Raw genomic sequence first — 19,555 nt, forward strand, 5'->3', positions numbered from 1 at the left:
AGCAGCGTGAAGTTTAGGTAAGAAGGTCATGTCAAAGGGCGTGGAGAGTCAGTTGCTTCCACACGAAAAGGCTTTGGTCCCACTCACGACCGGCTTCTCATCCGTCTGGGCATCCCATCTTCGAATGGTCTGTGGGCTGTGAGCAATCGCATACGCGGCGTTAGCTAACATCATCCAACTGTCTAACACGATGTTACCTAAACTTGAGATGAAGCCCCCCCTTCAACCTCGCCAAAGCGGTTCAATGGCCACGCGGACTTTTGAAACATGGGTCATTCATCCACCATCTATCTGTATGCATAGCATTAACACAAAAGTATGCCCAAGGGCTCAACGGTCAAGTACAGAAAAACTTCAAATTCCTCATTAAATACCCAACATGTCATGCCTGCGCCGAGTCCGCGTTTGCCTCCCCATACCAGCTAGACAGACGCAAACACGGTACAACTACAAGATCTCCGTTCTGGTCGTCTCATCGTGTCTCAAAGGCTGTCAAAAACGATCAACCTAGTCCAATATGCAGATGCGCTTGCTCATTATCTATGCCTCGATGCCTTCTTCAATCGTCCCATGTCCGTTCATTCCTCCGTCACCGTTCATGGATGGGTCGTCAAATTCCATTTTCTCCTGCTGCGCGATGGCTTGCTGAGATACGATCTCGGCAAGACGCTTCAGACGGGGTGTTTGTAGCCCTGATGTTTTGTCAGCATTCATGACCGTACTCAAGTGTTGGCTGGCTGGCCATGTGAGCTTACAAGATGGCGTGTACGTTTCCAATGCAGTGATGACTCTTGGCTCTGCGATTTCATAGGGACCGCTGTCCTCCATATCTACGGCGGTCAACAAGAGCACATCGCTTTTCTCCGTCACTCTCGATGCCACAGCCTTCATGATTTCGCCATTGATGGGCTGCTCGTAGTCGGCTACGAGATACTGATTGAGCAGCTTCTGGATCTGGTTGGGACTTAGCATCCAGCAGATATCCTGAATAATCTCAATGTCGTTGAGTGTTGCCTTCTTCAGCTGAAGCAGCTTAGTGGCCTGCATCAGATGCTCGAGCTGCAGAGTGCCCTCTGGCATGTCGTGTGACTTGCACCATTCTTCAATGCGCGTAATGTTGTAGTTGATTTGGAGGCCGCGCTTCCATGAGAGGAAGTTGCGACGCATGAGAAGGTCGTTGAAAGCAGTGACACCGACAAGGCGCAATAGCTCAGTAACACATTGTGTGATGATCGAGTCCTCGAGGTAGTATGCCTTCATGGCCTTGTAGACACTGTTCAAGAGGCTGAGAAGGTTGTCCATACTCCAGGCAGGTGTGTTGCTACCCTGAAGCAGTTTGCCGAGGAAACGACTGCTCTCGTTCGTCACGAAACCAGGAAGAGATTGCGACTCGATGATGGCGGGAATGATCATCTTGTGTAGCTTCTTCTTGAGTACCTTCATCCAGGTATGGTAGATGTTGAACTCGAGACTCTCCAAGTCGTGTTTGACAATCTCTAACAGGCGATCATACTCGTAGTTGTCAGTCTTCTGTTGCTCATACCAATCTTCTGCGAGGAAGACAAAGGACAGCATCTCGTGTACGTTGGACAGCCAAAAGGCACCAGGGTTGATCGCATCGTCCGAGTCGTGTTGCATGACTTCCTGTTGAATCGACTGCATAACGTTGGCGAGGAAGCGCTCAGACTCCTTGACAAAACCGTTGTTCCACATCTCGGAGGTGACGAGGTTGATGAGGTAAGCTGGGAACAGAACCTCCTTGTCAGTGGGAGGAGGCGTGGTCGTGGGTGAGGGGATCTTCAGATTCTTGATGAGACCAAGCGTAACTTCATCGTTGAGCATATCCTCTTCAGCGAGAATGTTCTCAAGCTCAAGTTCGACGTTATCGAGCTGAGCAAACGTCGAGCCAGAGAGGTTCTGTCTGTGAGCAGTTGTACCAACGGCCATCGAAACAGGCCTTGGATTGTATTGCTGGCTGAAACGGTCCAAGTCGCGAGTGTCGGGCCCTGCGCTTCGCCTCTTTGGCTTCTTCGAGGCCACAAGGTTGATGAGATTGCTGGCCGCAATGGGGTGGTGACCATTGGACAACTCGCCATTGATGGGACCGGAGCGCTTCATCAGCTCCACTTGCTCCTGCAATTCCGCGAGCTGCTGTCTCAAAGACATCTTCTCCGTCTCGGTGACATTGCTTCGCCTCTTGGATTGTTCGAGATCCTCGGTAGTCCTCTTGAGTGAAGCACGGAGCTCCTTTTCCTCTTCTTGGAGATGTCGCATCTTCGCATTGCTTTCGTCGTAGCTCAGTTGTAGCTTCTTGTACTCGTCTTCCATCTGGCTGAGTTTGGCAGCAGTGATGCCAGCCTGGTTTGCCTCGGCCTGCAGCTCTCTCTGGCGGTTCTCTAGAGTTCGGCTGCGCTCCTTGTACGACTTGATCTGGCTTTCGTAGTTCTCGACTTGTGACTTGAGAGTCTTGTTTTGCTCCTTCATGGATCCCAAAGTCTGAGTAAGCTCGACAACCTTGTTTTCCAGCTTGTAGGAGATGTTCTTGAGATCGCGTGATTCGGCACGAAGCACCTTGTACTGCTTGCGGGCTTGCCTTCCTCTCCAGAGCTTCTGGACCATGATGATGCCATTCACCTCCTTCTTGTAAGCACGCACGTATCGTTGTTTTCGCCAGTTGCGTTGGATCATACGAGCAGCATTGCCGAGCCTGGTGTCCAAAATATTCTTTCGCAGCAGGAAGCCCTTTGCGGCAGCTTCGAACTTGATGACAGAGTTGCGGATGATGTGGAACTGCTTGCGGTCCTTGCTTCCACGCCACACTCGTTGTATGGTGGTCGCAGCCTTGACTTGCCTGGCCTCTTCAGTACGCTCTCTGGTCATGTACCCTCTTGCAAGGGCTTGAACAGAGATAATAGCCTCGCGCATTTCCAAATAGATGCGGCGGTAGTACTTGGCACGAAGGTTCTTCTGAATCATGACGGCAGCATCATTAAGCCTGGCAGTTCGCAAGTTCTCCAAGAAAGCAAGCATGCCAGCTCGGAAGAAGATCTTCGTCAAACCCATCTGGTACTTGTCTGTACCATCGTTTTTTCCGGCGCCTAGGGCCTTCTTCAAGATTGCGGTAGCCATGTTTCGGATCTCGGGAGTCCATTCGTTCGATCGCACCAACATGTAGTAACGTAGAGCAAACTCCTCGTACGTCCATCGGGTTGGGTAACCAGCACAACTGATTCTGACGGTCTCAAGAACACCACAAGCTCGCAATTGACTAAGAACCATGGGCCCATCGAACTGCCAAGCCGCTTTCGCCTCGTTGGGCTTGATACATCTGATGTAGTGGACATCGGTCGAGCTGATGGTCTGCATGAGCTCAATCAGAGAAGACTTGAAGATGCCTCCCAGCGTGGGTTTCCTGTTGACGGCAATCCTACGGCCGGCAGATACTGCAGCACCTGGCTTGGTTGAGCTGGTGTGAGCAGTCTCCTTCTCACGGATTTGACTAGCCACGTCCAAGACCTCGGTCAAGAGCTTGTTACTCGAGGCCTTGAGAACCTCCATGTGTTCGTCAGGAACAGTGTCTCTGTTCTTCTCAATGAAGCCGTCCGATTCGTACGTGACGTCAATAGCGTAATGGCAGACTGTAAAGGAAGATTTTCCAAATCGCGGCTTCTTGTAGAACTTGTGCTTGTCGCCAGAGAAGTTGTGATGTAGCTTGGTTACAAACTGCTCATCGGAGCCCATGGGAAGACGAGACTCTTCATCAAGTAGAGAGAGAATGCCCATCTTGCCCTCGATGAGGTCAATACATGGCTGATTGTCGGCAAAGTCGATGAAGGTCCAGTCAATCTTTTCGCGCATGTATTCTTCCTGTTCGAGCTTGAACACATGAGCGTTAAATTCTTGTTGCAGTTTTTCGTTGGCGTAGTTGATACAGAACTGTTCAAAAGAGTTCTTAGCGAAGTGCTCAAACCCATAAATATCGAGCACACCAATAAAGGTATGGGCTGCTGCGAGGACTGCTTCCGTGGCAAGACTCTCGTTGGTCCGTTCGACCAACCAGTCGAATAGACTAGAGTAGATAAACTTGGCGACTGAGTCTCGGACAACAATGGCCTGTTGCTGCGTGAGGTTGGACACAATCTTCTCTCCTCTGGTAATCAGTTGCTTCTTTACAATCCACTTGGCAAAGGTATTGGCATCAATGCCGAGTAGTTGACAAGCCTTGACTAGGGAGGGCTCGTCTGGCGCTAGATTCGAGTCGGTCCGTGTCGCAGTGATTTTGACGTCTCCCATGTGCAAGAGCGCTCCCAAGATGCGCCAGATACCAGACTGAGTTTCTGCCGATACACCAATCTTGGTCAAGGAGTCTCTTGTGGCTTTGAACTCGGCAACATCGTCCATTCCATCGATGACGGGTGCGCTACCTTGATTGAGATAGTTGAACTCTTCGACAGACTTTAGTGCGAGCTCTGTGCGCTCGGCATCCGTCGCACCAGCGACGAGCTGGTAGAAGATGTGGTAGTTCCGCTCCTTAAGCGGTTGAAACACCAGTCTTGACCGTTCCAGCAGGTATGTCCTTATCTTGGCGCCAATAATGTCCGTCTGCTTGTTGAACATGATTTCGATGTATTTACCGAACCGGGAGGAGTTGTCGTTTCGCGTGGTTTTCGCGTTACCAAAGGCTTCCATGATGGGATTGGTGGCGAGAATCTGCTCTTCCGTCTCACTCATGGCATCGGCCTTGCCTCTCCGCTTTCCAGGGTTGTCTGGAGACTCGCGGGTTGCAAAGTATCGCATAATGTATTTGGCGCTGACGGTTTTACCAGCTCCAGACTCTCCAGAGACGACCACTGTCTGGTTCTTCTGGTCGCGTAACATGTCACTGGAGCCATGTCAGTAAGGTATTGCGTATGGCTGTGGAGCGCTGGAGTGATGGCACGGGCATGCTTACGCAAAGGCTTCTTCTGCAATGGCGAACAAATGCGGCGCGCCATAAGATCTTTGCTTGCCAGCATAGACCTGTACCATGCCAGGTACGTAGAGTGAATCGACTCGGGCGAAGGGGTTCGTAGCGATGAGAACGATACCAGAGTAGGTGTAGATTTCTTTTTGCAAGTAGCGCAACTTGATAGCCTGGAGTACTGTCTGGCTGTCAGTGCACCGTTCTGAGTTGTATGTAGAGAGCAGGTCTCGCACCAGCCGGCTCATTCAAATGGGACAAATTCGTCAGGTCGTCGCTGGCCTCCAGCATCGCTGGGTTCATCAACGGAGGCAGATTCGGGTCGTTGCCAGTCTGGATGCTGTCCAGCGTTGTCTCGATGGTTTTGGTCTGCGCATTGTTCTCATTAGCCGTGACTCCTTTGCTGCTGCTGCTGCTGTTGTTGTTGTGGCTGCTACTGCCATGGCTGCTGCGTACCTCGCCATTGTCCAGCTTGAAGACCAGCGTGACCTTTTCGCCTGCAATCTGCTTGTCCACAACCTCCGAGGCGACCCAGCCCTCGGTCGTGTCTGGCTGCCATGCTCGCGTTCCAATGTCGTAGATGTGCGCCATGGTGGATGGTGATTTGTCTTGTCTTTCCCCCTCTTGCACGGGTTGCGCTGTCGGGCCAGGGTCCAAGGGCCTCTCTCTTCTGGTGGGCGGTCAAGAGACACTCGTAGTGGGCCGTTCCCGCCTTGCTTTTTTCCGTGATGCAACAACACAAGTCGGTGGGGAATGTCGATTTGCTTTCTCAGCGTTGGGTTCTCGCTGCGGTCACAGTGCTAGATGCATCCCTCTGCACTCACACATACACACAAACACAACAGTGGAAAGCAAAAAACAAAAAAACAGGCGCCGTGTCGTAGGTAGACAGGTAGGGAGGGAGGAGAAGGGAGAGGGGGCCGGGAAGCGGAAGAGTGCTGGCCTCTCTTTTGGTGTTGGTGGGCAGGTGGAGGGTCGACTTTCTGTGGTCGCGCTACGTTACTCACCGCCAACATCCCGCCTCTAGCACGAGCCAGGGGCCAGCCAACCACCACCCGCGTCTCACCTCGCAGCAACGCATGCACCCTCCTTCGAGCCTGCATCCGAAGAGCCTTTTTGCTTGCCTTGCAGACCGTTCACGTCTGTAGCCCTTCTCAACGAACCTGATGTTCGCTAGCCTACTGTCGTCTCTACGGTGCCTGCGGACAACAGCAATGCGCTGTTGTTGCCTCGAACCCAAAACATGTCCCCCAGCATTCTTACTCGCCTTGCCCCACCATGTGAGCCTGTGAGGTGGAGATGCCCTGTACCCAGAGCGCCACCAGGTAACGTGGGTATACTTGCCCGACATTTGACGAGGAAGATATGCATCCTCCTAGTATACAGGATGATCATCATCTTCACTGCTGCCTTCACCTCGACACGCTTGCACATGACGCATGTGTAATGGGATACCGTATACCTAGGCATCGGCATCTAGCCAAGGTCGCTTGTTCATGGCAGGTAGGTAACTTGCACTGCTCATTACAAACAACCATGGGGGTATTTGTCTTTTGGCGTATGAATCCAGCATCCCCCTCCCAACGACAGTGGACAAAGACATTCGAGGACGTTGCTACAGAGTTGTGACTATGCCACCATGGCCTTCATGTCGGTTTCATAACGGGGTCGTGCCCTGTTCATGCAAGAACGGTCACGTGATCCACTGGTAGTGCATGTGGCTGCCCCTCTACCCTCTCAGCCGCCATTGGCTCCCTTCACAGTGGATATCTTGTAAGCATTCACCGCATTCCCCCTTTCCAGTCCCATCCACTGTCAACATCAGGCGATATGCCTCCTGGCGGAATTTCATGCTGTACGTGCAAACATATTTACAAACATCCCCTATTTCTCATATATGAACACCACAATTCTCACTTGTTTCAATACCTCTCTCTTCTTCATCGCAGAAACTGGCCGATCTATTCATGTTCAACTCAAACAAAGGAATGACTACCTCCTCATACATGTTTTGCGGTGGGTCTACCCTCGGCCAAAAGACTTATCATGTACCCACATGAGATCTCCCTTCTCCAAGTTTCACCAACCAAACCCTTTCGCCGTAAGGTCGCTTTGAAACGTACTTATCGAAACAAAGCCTGCATATAAAGCAGCCACACTCTATCCTGACCACACTCAATCTATCACTCTACGCCTTTATGAAGGTCTTTCCCGAAGTAGAAGACGCAAATTGCATGGCTCTGCGTGCAGCCAAAAAACCCAATCATAGTAAACAATGACTTGGAACAGTTTCTGAGCTTCATGTTCTTTCTCAGGCCGAAGACTGGCTGTGCTCTATTCGGGGTATGGACTGTATAAAAGCCACTCCACTATCCCACCACTCTCCACGACTTTCTCATACCCACATCTTCTCTCCGCTTGCTGCTGCTGAAAGCCGAGACGGAAATGACGAATATGCGATTCCTCACTGAGAAGTTAAAAGCCTATGTTTGTGCAGCCATATCCATGATCCAAAAAGCTTTTATCAGACCTATCATGTCTACACTCAGATTCCAAAATCCACCCAGTTCACATTTATTCCACGCAATATTCTCTCAAAACAAAACCAGCAAAGCACACGCCTACAAACCCCCCTCCCACTTCTCGTGCCCGATCCTCTCCTACACCACACGTCTTCCTGCCTTGTCTCCAAATCAGCGAATCCTTCTACTCATGCTGCGCTTTGTCGTGTCTCAAAAGTCATTACCCTCCAATTGATGGTGCTGGTGTGTAACTCTGCCACATGGGTATTGTTTTCATCAAAAGCCCAAGATCAAAGGAACATGTGTGCAAGCTTGCATCTGAGATCGAGCCTAGGGCAGTGTACTTTCAAGAACACAAAGGGAGATGCATGTTTTGTTCCTCGAAAGGGGTACTAGTATTTTAAAAACCAACCAAGCCATGCATGCAATCACACACCACCCATCAGGCCATCAGCATGAATTTCAAAAATTACAAGAAAAGCTTCAATACGGCATCATAGTAGCCCGAGGATGTTCAAAGTGTACATCTGCATGAAGCTCGAAAATAAACTCTACAGAATATACTTGGAGCAACATTGACCAGTTCTCTACTTTGTCCGAAAACTGTCATTGGCCTATAAAGCCATCTAAATGTCTAAATCAAATGATTTTGCAAAATTCATCTTCACTCAATTCACATCCCCCCTACCCTTCCCCCACTCTCTTCACTGAAGTTTCGCCACCAAAGAAGAATTAACCCACCGCCCCAATACCTGTTCCTAGTCAAGAAAAATCATGGTTGTCTAGCTATTGTGGGATACGGGCTAATGACGTTAACCCCACGTACTCAGCTTTCATTTTATATGACGACCAAGTCTTTTTTTTTTGTTAGACCTTGTTATACTTTTGTGGTCTGTCGCAAACGGCATGGTATGTAGCTGACTGACTCTGAGTAGACATGCATGGCTTGCACTTTTCTTGAAAGGGTATCACCCTCAATAACACCTGTGACGTTGGTGCGAGGGAAGGGTTGGTAGTCTTTAAAAGGCATTGTATTCACACCACAAGAGTCATGTAGTCTTTAAAAGGCATTGTATTCACACCACAAGAGTCATGCCCAGAACCCAAATGTTTCAAAAGCTCATTCTTCTTACACTTAGATATCAACCTCTCACTTCGCCTCCACATCCACCTCCCCCCTAACATGCCGTGCCCGCACTCCCCTCACGCCGTGATACATCTGATCCGCATCGCCTACCCCAGGCTCCTCCACAAACAAGCCATACTCTATACTCGTAGCCACGAGTCCCGCGCGGCCATATAACTCGTTTTCCAAATCCTCGGTATACGCACGAATCAGTTGTTGCTCGGCAAGACCCGTCTTCTTCTTCGCCGCCTTGGCCATGGCAAAAGCCGCGCGCAGGGGCGTCATTGTGTACCCGGTTTGCACGAGCGTGGACTTGCATTGGGCGTGTTGCCAGACAATGTAGAGGCTGGTGCACCAGCCGAATGTGAGGAAGATGAAGAGGCCGGACATCATGGTTGCGAAACCCCATTTGTACGAGGGGTTGGCGGTGTCGGGGAGGCAGCGGGTTCGGTCTTCAAAGTAGGTGTAGTCGTATGCCACATCGCCGTAGCAATACCCGCTTTCGGATTTCAGAGTGGCGTAGTCGTACTTTTGGCCATTGATTTCAATGTCCATGCTCGCATTGCCTGGTCGTTCTGCGTGATTAGCTTGGGTGGGTCTGATCCAGTCCTTTGTTTTCATTGCTCGTGCTTACAGTTGCGCTGCCGAGACCCGGACTCTAGGGTTTGATCATAACTATCCGACCAGTAGGGATCGTAAGTGAAGGTTTGCATGTTACCTGGAAAGTCATATATGCCTAATTTTCAATTAGCCCATTGCTGGCATGAAGATGTCAGCTGACTTGCATTGACCCAAATCTCCCTTGTAATAGCTTTGGAAATATTTTTGCGCGGCGATCATTGTCCCATTGGCAAGCTGGCAATCACCTGGAATCAAGTTTTAGAGAAGAGATGCATCATATCGTATCACAGGGAATACTTACACCGGCCAAATCGGGCAGTATCCATCTGCCGGGCTTTGTCAACGACTGACCAGTCTACGCAGGCTGGATGCTTGAATGTCTCGTTCTTCGTACCCAAAGCTACCCACGAAGGCTTGATCAAAGAGGCCGGGACGATGTTGTTGGAGTCGTCGAGGTTTATCCAGGGAATGTTTGTGCTGTCATAACCAGTCATGGCTCCAAGGAAGATAGGAACCATGAGGACGTACAAGGTGGCTACGAACATGTAAGAAAAGAGAAATTTCGTCCTAGTATCGTTTCGTGTGAACAACTCCTTGGTTAACGTCCATAATGAGTCCAGACTCGGGCCCTCAAGTGCGATTCGTTGGAAGATGCGAAACGATGCTGGCTGTCGCTCGATCACAAGTAGCAGTGCGTCGCAAAACGCCTTGTAGGCGGCCCATGAAGCGCATATTTGAAAGCCTATATTTCCAAAATCAGTCCCAAATAGTCAAGCGCCAAGAGCAACGATTACCTCGTCCGATGAAGAGATCCCAGATGACGTCAATCGTCTTGACTGCCGCAAAAGAATACCGTCCAAACGTAACATCTAACACAAACAACTTTTGAATGCCAGATGCAGTTGCATTCTGGGGCGAGCCGAGACTTTGCCCACAGCCCATGATCTTATCCGAAAAGACCTGTTGATAGGGACTATAGCCCGGGCCTCCAGATGTAAAGACACCAAGTAGTACCATAGGCAAAAGCCCAAAGACCGCAAGTAATGCTAAAGCGAAGCATTGTCCCCGCGAGGATCGAAATTTCTTGAAGGCCGCCCAGATAGTGTCGCGCGAGCAAGTATAGCCAGCCTTGAATCCTTTATCCGTTGCCTTCGTGGTAGGCTTTGAGGGGGTATTCCAACCATCGCCTCTAGCCCATATCCATCTCGACTTTGGTTTCCAGAAAACAGCACCCCAATTCCGTTTCTTTCCTGGACTCGGCACGCTGTCATTGTCCCATGTCCCGCGATATGGTGGTGGTGTCGAACGATCCTCGGTCAGTGTGGGACTGATGGACAGCACAGTGATAGTCGTATTCTTGTCATTTTTCTTTTCTTCTTCGTCCATCATATCAGTCTTCCTGCAGGCAGCCGTACATGTGCCACGGGCGGTCCAAACAGGAAAGGTGGGCGGAACCGCGTTCGTGTAGGAAGCATTGAATGCGCAGTAGGAGACACATGGTTCCAGCTACACGGGCGAGTACCGGTACCTAGCCATAAGACCGGAAATAGGTTTATGGCAACCCCAAATGCGCCCCTGGATTGCCCTGAAGGCCTTTCCTTGGCTGCTCGGCATGGCGGAATTAACCATGTAGAAGGCGTACGAAGGACTCGACAGTTTACGAGACCCTTAACAGAATCGCCGAAAGGCCGTACCGGTATAGAAAGAGCAACGCGGATTGAAACGACGATCACGGACGTCTCCGCCAATGACTTCCTCTGAATTCAACGAGAAGAATTGTTTCAAAGGAAGGAAAATCAGGATACGAGAACATTTGTTTCACCACCAAACCCAATCCCAGCCACGAGCCTCCCATCCCTAAGCGCTGATCCCCAAAGGACGGCCCAGCAACAATTTCCAACAACATCCCAGGATCATGCCGCGCAGCGATACGTCCAAGCGGCATACCGCGCCGTACTGCTTACTGTACCGTACTGGGGTGGTAGGTGCGTGCCGTGAAGATGCGAAACAAAGCCATGGGGGGAAACTGCCGTCATCCGTGATGGATGTCAGACCTAGGGACCTAGACACATACCTACCGTACTATGTTAGTACTTGGGCGGTCGTGGGCCTACCGGTAGGGCGTCAACTGGAGAATCGAAAAGGGGAAGCTAGGACGTGCTTGAGCATTGGACGTGTTTTGGAAGTAATGACATTGGGTAATGTAGAAGTATTCCAATGCTACTATTACAACCTAGATTTTTTTTTCATTCACTGGTATCTTGTTGCTTACTGCGTCGTAGATTGCACGAAAAAAAGGCCCGAATGTGCATGGCAATCAGCTTGGAGAAGTGGCTGGGCAGATATTATACACCTACCATGACCAACCTGCCTACTATCATTACCTTTCATCGTCATGCCCGAGGCTACGCCAGTGGTGGCATGTCATATGACCATAGGTTTAGCGTCGGGCGACTTGGGCTTTACTCTAAGTGGTTAGAATATCCCTGTAGGTTCAAGTCCACGTCACAGTAGCAAATTTTTATAGTTATATAAACTAGCCTATAGTTAAGTATAAATTAGGGTAATTTAAGCAAGTAAACGTAGTTTTTATTACTATCTTTTTTAAATATATTCTAAACCTATTCTTAATAATATATAGGCGTTCCTAAATACTATACTAGAGTTTAGTATAGTAGTACTAGATAATATATCTAAATTAGATAGTAATATTAGAGATAAATTTAGGCAACTATATAAAGTGCTAGAGGAGGATAGTAGTAGTAGCGTTAAGAAAGTAAGTAAAAGTAAATAGAATAAGTTTAGAATAGGTTAGTAATATATTATAGGGGTATAATATATACCTTACTTATAGTAATAGTTAAGGACTACTACTTATACTAGTAATTATTAAGTATATAGCTATTCTCCTAGTATACCCTTAATTATATAGCTAAGGGTATAGGTATATAATACTAGTTTAGCAATATAAAGATAGCTCTTACCTAATAAGAGAAGAGGTGCTTATATAGGCTATATAGGTAATATATTAAGAATATATTCTTAAATTATTCTAATTCTAGCAGGTATAATACTCCTGCTAGTCTATCTATCTTAATAGGCCTATAACTTTACTATTCTTTAATAGCTAGCTAGCAAGCTAGTATAAATACTAATACTCTAGGGTAAAAGTATATAAGTATCTTAAGAATATATTATAAATATATTCTTATTATATTATTAATAATATATTATATAATTAGATCTAAACCTTAAAAAGTGTAGTACCTAAGAAAATTCTATAAAGAGAACTATAAATAAGAAGCTATTATTATAGCCTTATTAAGCGCTTCTCTTTAAGGATTTATAAGGACTACTAGGTGTCTTATTATCCTATAATAAGGACTATAGTAAATTAAGTAGGGAGCAAAACTTAAACATATTTAAAATATATTAATAATAAGTTAGTAAATTATAGAATAGGCTTAATTATATATTAGCTATTAGAACTATAGCCTAATATCTACTACTAGGAAAAAATATTATTTTAGTTAGGTACTACTAGAGGTAGACTCTATATATCTATAAGGTCTTCTAACTAGGGAGATATTAAATCTTTCTAGTAGTCCTGCTTTATATTCTATAGTTAAGCTATAGTTAAGCTAAATAAAGAAGTGTAGTAGGCATATTACAACCTATTCCTAACACGTTCCTAATATATTCTAGGTGTTAATTATCTATAAGGGCAAGGATCTCTATTTAAAATCCTATATAAAGTTACCTTCTAAGTAATTATACTAATAAATATAGTAGTAATACCTTTTTTTACTATTATTTCTTTTAGTATATATATATATATACCTCCTCCTCCCTTAACACTATCTAATAGTAATATTAAGGAAGTAGTAAAGGTGTTATAGCCTATACTTACTCTGCAGCTTATATAATATAAGTTATTTGCAACCTATTATAAATATATTCCTAACTTATTATAGCCTAGTTCTTAAACTTAACCTAGCTCTAAACCTATCTCTAACTTAAAGGTTTCTATTCTATTAAAGAAATATATATTAGCTTTACAAATAAAGATAAAATCTTGTATATTATAAAGCGTGAAAAGCTTCTATAGTTCCTATTTAAGAGTAGCCTTAGAGGAGTATACTATAAGTAGAGGATAAAGTATTAGGATCCTAAAACTATACGTAGTATAAGAGAATAGGTTTAGAATATATTACTAACACATTACTATAGGCGTATATATAGCAAATCTTTATATTAAGCTTAGGTAACTTAATTATTTACCTTTTTAAAGAGTAGGTATTAATTCTATTAGATTAAGATATATTCTAGATAGATATATTATATAAGAGGTTATATAAGGCATAGGTAGAGATTCTAATAGTAATCTTCTACCTATAGAAAAAGAAGTATACGCATTAAGAATAGGTTAATAATATGTTTCTAATATATTATAGTTATTACACTTAGCTAAATTATTATAGATAAGGATATAACTAAGATATATTAAGTTACTATTACTAACTTCTTTTAGAAGTATAAAGCACTTATAAAAAGATAAGTGTTATAGAGGCATATTTACTTATAGGGATTCTATAGGACTACTATTAATATATATAATAAGCAGATAATAGGCAAGTTTTATAGTGCACTATAACCTATTTATAACATGTTTCTAACTTGTTTCTAGGACTTAGGCGCTATCTCTAGTTAATTAATCCCTATAAGTATAACTAGCGCTAGTAACTTTAATCTTATATAAGATTTTGTTAAGTATATCTATAAAGAAGTATTTATAAAGTATATAAAAGAGAGCTAGATAATACTACCTCTTTATATCTAAGTAAATTACTATAGGTATTAATAGTAGAGGAATACTTTTAGCTTACTAACCTCCTCTTATGTAAGTAAATATATTCTAAACCTATTCTAAATATATTCCTAACTTGTTCTTATATAATTAGAACACAAACCCTCTAAAGATACCTAAAACTAGGTAATCTATAAGAAAAACCTAGTAATTACTACTAGGATTATATAATACTATAGTAAAATATTAAAAGAGGTATAGGAAAAACTAGAATCTTATTTAAATATAGCTAAGCAAGTAGGCTAAAAAGGATATAAAACTAGTAAGCATGTAAGTATTCTTAAGGCTACTTAGAAGTAAGTTTATAACCTATTCTTAACCTATTAGAATTATATAAGTAATATTATATAGTGCACACTAGATAGATCTATAGGATATAAAAGAGTTTAAAGCCTAGAGCAAGTTTAGAATACACTATAACTATAGAACTCCTAATAGGCTTAAGTAAAGGTACCTTAAAAAGCTTTAGAGGGGAAAAAGTAAGTCTTACACTAGCGTTATATATATTTGCTAATTAAAATATATTTAGAATATATTTAGAACGCGTCCTATAATAATAATAATACTTTAAATAATAATAAAGTAAGTCTTGCTATATCTAACTTAACTAGATATATCTTAGTCCTAATAAGAAATAAAAGAGCACGCTTAAAAGCCTAAAGCTAGAGGGCAAGTAGTAGAGTAGTATTAGAAAGAAGTTTACTAGCCCCTTTTCTATCTTCTCTACTACTAGGCTCTTCTCCTTTACTAATAGCAACCTAAAGGTATGCTTTACAAAACACGTTTATAATATATTCCTAACTTATTATTAGTCTATAACTATAAACTTTATAATAAAAGGCTCTTCTTAGTAATTAGGCTCTAAAGGAGAGAAAAGAAAAGCTAGAGGTAGATAAGGAAGAACTTATATAGAAAAAGGTACTATTTAAATTATAAAAGGTATAGTTTAAACTTAAGAAAGAGATAGCTACTTTTTATATAAGGCAGGGTTAGTCTATAAATATAGTAACTAGTTCCTAACTAGTTCTTAATATATTCTAGTCTATTATATAAGTATATATAAGTAGATAAATATATATTCTTTCTTCTTCTTTTTCTTCTTCTTTCTTCTTATACTCTATAAGAACTTTTTATATTTAAGAGTTTAATACTATTTTACTATCTATCTTTTCTAATATTATTAGATATAACTAGTTAATATAGTCTATAAAGATCTTTTAAAGTTAGTATATAATAGAATATATTAGGAATACGTTATAAACTTATTCTAATACTAAGTAGGATTTATACTAGTAATATATTAAGCTTAAGTTACTTCTATCTAATACTAGGGTATTCTCTCCTATAATATCCTACCTAAATAAAGGGTGTATAGTATTTCCTAGTAAGCTTTTTTACTAGGCTATTTAGGCTAGATTAGGGGTATAGGAACTTTATAGAGTATATATATATATAAGTTATAACATGTTTATAATATATTAATAACTATTTTAGCGTTGCTTCTTTAATAAAGGTAATCTTATCTACTACCTTAAAAGGTATTATCCTAAGGTTTAAATAGCCCTAGTAAACTATAGCAGAATTATAATATAAGGTATTATAGAAGTAAGGATCTTCTATAGGAGCTTAATAGTAAATACTTAAGAACGTGTTCTAAACACGTTAATAATACGTTCTCTACTAGTAAAGTAGACTATACTAAGTGCCTCCTCTAAGGTTTAAGAACCCTCTAAGATAGCTAGTCTATAATAAGAAGTAGTAGCTAGAGTAGAGGCTAAAGAGGAAGTAGAGAGTAAAGAAGAGGAGTAAATAGTTGCTCCTCTTTATACTATAAATAATATTTAGTAAAAGTAGTAAAAAGGAGATATAAGTCTAGTCTTTTAAAATATATTTAGAATATATTAATAATATATTATAGCTAGACACTTATAAATACTAGATTCTTCTTTAATCTAAGGGACTACTAGAGCTTTATAATACTTATAAAAGTAAAAAGAAAAAGTTATATACTATTAAAGGACCCTATAAAAGTAAATAGTACTATACTTTTAGTAGATAGAAAAAAAAAAGAGAAGAGTAGAGAGTTTATTTTAGTAATTACTACTACCCCTTTAGGTTATATACTATTATATATTATTTATTAGAACCTATTCTTAATATATTCTTAATATATTCCTACTTATTACTATTATTATCTCCCTCCCCCTCTCTAGTATCTTCTCTATCCTCCCTATCCTCCCTAGGCTCTATAAAAGCATACCACAAGTAGAACTAGGTAGTATTCTAGCAAGAATTAGCAAGGTCTATACTAGTATTAAAGTAATAGTCTTAAAATATATTAGGAATAGGTTAATAATATATTATAAATAACTTACTATAGCTAGGATAATTATAAGTATAGATAGTATAAGGAACCTAATAACCTTAAATCCTTAGTAGGGTAAATATAGTAATAAAGTTAAGCTATAATAAGTTAGTAATATATTTTTAATAGGTTCTTGCAGGCTATACTTTATTACTATTATAGCTAGTATAAGTCTTCTTCTAAATTATATTTAGGAGGGTATTAGTATTTATAGGGGGGCCTATAGTAGCTACTAGCTAGGCTTAGAGAACTTCTATAAAATAAGTTAGTAATAAGTTTTAAATATATTCTAAATAACTTATAGTAAGAAATATTCTAGTAATTATATATAATCTTTATATAGAAGTCTATATATATTAGTATAATAAGTTAAGAATAGGTTAATAATATATTTACTCTTTATCTTATAAACCTCCCTTATAAAGGGCTAGCTAGTTTTCTTAACCCTACTAACCTTATAGTAAGCTATATTAAGCCTATAATCTTTTTTAGTATAGGTATATAAAGTGCCCCTAGTACCTAGAATAGCCTAAGAATATTAGAACCTATTTAGAATATATTTAGAACCTATTCTTACTCTATATAAGGTGCCCTTATTATTAATCTTAGTATAGTAGTAGCGCTCTCTACTCTCTATCTTAACTACCCTATTAGGGCTAACTATAGGCTATACCCTAATATTATCTAGGATATAGCTAAGGGCAAGGTACTATTAATAGTGCTTCTATAACCTATTAAGAATATATTCTAAATATATTTTAATCTACTTATATAGGATATAAGGGATATATTAGTAATAGGTATAGTAATAGTAGCTTATAGTATTACTAGTATAGAATATATTTAGAATAGGTTTAGAATATATTATAAAATCTTATAGTATAATATTTAGTTAACCTTGCTTAGCTAGCTAGTAGAGCTTGGTATAGCCTAACCCTATGCTAAATACGAGTTCACGCAGCGCTAATTCCATGGTCATATGAACTGCGCCCTCGCTACGCCATGTTGTCAATAGAGCAACAAACTGCCCATAGCCCGCGCACAATCACCCAATAACCTCAGAACATGGCAAGATTACTAGAATATTTGGATAACGGACGCGCTATATAGTAAGACTTCCATTCATATTCTTCGTTAAAAATAAGAGGACCACCGTTAGCCATATCAAGTCACCATTCCAGTGACATCGTAACAAGGGTTGGGAATCAACTGTACCCGAAATTTCGCAGCGCACGTCGAGTCGAGGGGTAGATACAAAGACTAAGCCTTGGGCTCGATGCTGCTTGCCTGAACGGCCTCTGCCATCTTCTTCTTACTCATGAGCCTGAATCCGCCGACCATCATGAAAAGCGCGAGAGAACCTAGGACAACAGCCAAAGTGACAAAGGCACCAATTACACCACCAACAGTTGGGCTCATACCATTTGCTCTACCATTGCTGCTCTGGATAAAAATATTGTCCCTGGCATAAGCAGCACAAATGCCTGTCGAGTTACCACATTTGGTGCACCACTGCTCGGTGTTGGTGATGGCGAATTGGTTCAAGCTGTTCTGGAAGTCTGCCCATGACACGGTTTCAGACGAGCCGCCAAAGAGAGGGTATGCAGTGGGCTCGCTGGTATTGGAAGCGGTACCGTTATGGAACAGGAAGCGGATACTCAGGTCGTTCTCACTGGGGAACCCGTTCGAGACGTCAGCCTCAGTGATGAGTTCAAAAGACATGGAGCTAGCGTAGTCGACAACGCCAGTGAAGTCGTCGCTGACCTTGGGGAGGTCGACAAGGCCGAAGAAAGAGAGGAAAGTGGCATAGGGGCCAAATTGAATGCCCAACTTCTGAGCACCGTTGCCAGAGATGAGGGCCTCCATGTATTTCAGGATTTCTCCGGCAAGTTGCATACCTGCGACTGCACGAATATTGTCGGTGGCATTGTAGGCGAGACCCCACTCATGTGCATTTGCAAGAGTGCGCAGCTCAACGAGCGCCGAGTCGGTGAGGGTTTCGTTGTTCGGGATAGAAGAGTTGTGGATCGTGGCAACATTGAGCACATCGTAGACTATGAAACGGTTAATGAACAGTTGACGTTTGTAAGGGGGAACAAGTTACTTACCGATATAGCCATTCTTGTAAGTGACCTGATCTTCACTGATCACGTTGTTGATGGAAGGAACAAGAGAGGAGTAAAAGTCCTTGGTCCTGGATGCGATAGCATTGTACTCTTCGCTGTTGAAGTAGTTGTTCGAGCTGGTCTTTGCATTTTGGCAGCTCGAAGCATCTTGCAGCCAGCCCGCGTCCTCTGAACCAGCACCGGTCTCAATCGTGTTGACGGGGATCAATTGGTAGCCGTCCATGGGTGCTTGTACACTCTGACCGTTACCAAGAGTCTGCACGGTCTGAACAGGAGGGTAGAGCCCCTGCAAGAAAGCTGTAGCTGAGTTCTGTAGGACATTGTCGACGGGGGACATCACAGAAAGCTGTGAGAGCTTGACGATGTCCTCGTTGATACCATTGATCTTAGAGCTGCCTTCTAGATAGCGCGAGCGGTAGTACGAGCCGGACGTATAGACCTGCTCGTAGCCGAGAGCAGTCAGGTTGGTGGGAGCGAGTGCTTTGGGTGTTCGATCGCCATGTCTGTGGAAAATGTAGGCCCCCAGAACGGTCTCAGCAGCCTCGGTGCCAGCGAGCATGGAAAGAGCGGAAAGAGCGACTGCGGACCTCATCATTGCGATTGAGAGCCTTGCAGCGATTTTGAATGCGAATTGAGGGTGCGGGATTGCTACAATCACTCACAATCGACGGCGAAGGTCGGAAGTAAACAGAGGCGGAACCACTTTTGGATCCATTGATTTACGGAGACATCCAGCCTCTTATACCCAGGTCTCGCAGAAGCACCGCGCCGAGGAAATGTAGAAAACTTGACGCTTGTTGATAGCAACACAAATTCGCCCAATCCCGCGTGAGAAGGGCGTCTATCTGGCGGGGCATCTCTGACAAACATAGCTGCTTTCCGAAAGTCGGGAGGGGCAGTATGAAGTGGGGTTAGACCAGCGGGACAAGCTTTTCCGTTCGCGGGTAGAGTGTTACGGCCAGGGTCAA

The 19,555-nt window shown here is 43.3% G+C and overlaps 3 protein-coding genes across 3 annotated transcripts; all 3 read right to left on the reverse strand.

The window, feature by feature from the left end:
- Nucleotides 1-540: 540 nt before the first annotated feature.
- Nucleotides 541-5,935, reverse strand: IAQ61_011949 (uncharacterized protein; the record flags this gene model as incomplete). The annotated part of the gene is made up of 4 exons (XM_066099414.1): nucleotides 5,417-5,935; nucleotides 5,197-5,329; nucleotides 4,952-5,141; nucleotides 541-4,882 (listed from the first exon to the last, which is right to left on the reverse strand). Exons 1-4 carry the CDS (start codon nucleotides 5,549-5,551, stop codon nucleotides 541-543), a joined length of 4,800 nt encoding a protein of 1,599 aa, XP_065950933.1. The 5' UTR covers nucleotides 5,552-5,935.
- A 2,697-nt stretch (nucleotides 5,936-8,632) lies between these two features.
- On the reverse strand, nucleotides 8,633-10,615 carry IAQ61_011950 (uncharacterized protein; the record flags this gene model as incomplete). Its single annotated transcript, XM_066099415.1, has 5 exons — nucleotides 8,633-9,174; nucleotides 9,243-9,344; nucleotides 9,394-9,474; nucleotides 9,531-9,971; nucleotides 10,024-10,615. The coding sequence occupies 5 exons, from the start codon at nucleotides 10,613-10,615 to the stop codon at nucleotides 8,633-8,635; spliced, it is 1,758 nt and encodes a 585-aa protein (XP_065950934.1).
- A 6,744-nt stretch (nucleotides 10,616-17,359) lies between these two features.
- On the reverse strand, nucleotides 17,360-19,182 carry IAQ61_011951 (uncharacterized protein; the record flags this gene model as incomplete). Its single annotated transcript, XM_066099416.1, has 2 exons — nucleotides 17,360-18,515; nucleotides 18,570-19,182. 2 exons carry the CDS (start codon nucleotides 19,180-19,182, stop codon nucleotides 17,722-17,724), a joined length of 1,407 nt encoding a protein of 468 aa, XP_065950935.1. The 3' UTR covers nucleotides 17,360-17,721.
- Between the last annotated feature and the right edge of the window lie 373 nt (nucleotides 19,183-19,555).

This window comes from Plenodomus lingam (genome assembly GCF_022343315.1).
Source record: "Plenodomus lingam strain CAN1 chromosome Unknown scaffold_20, whole genome shotgun sequence".
Lineage (NCBI taxonomy): Eukaryota > Fungi > Ascomycota > Dothideomycetes > Pleosporales > Leptosphaeriaceae > Plenodomus > Plenodomus lingam.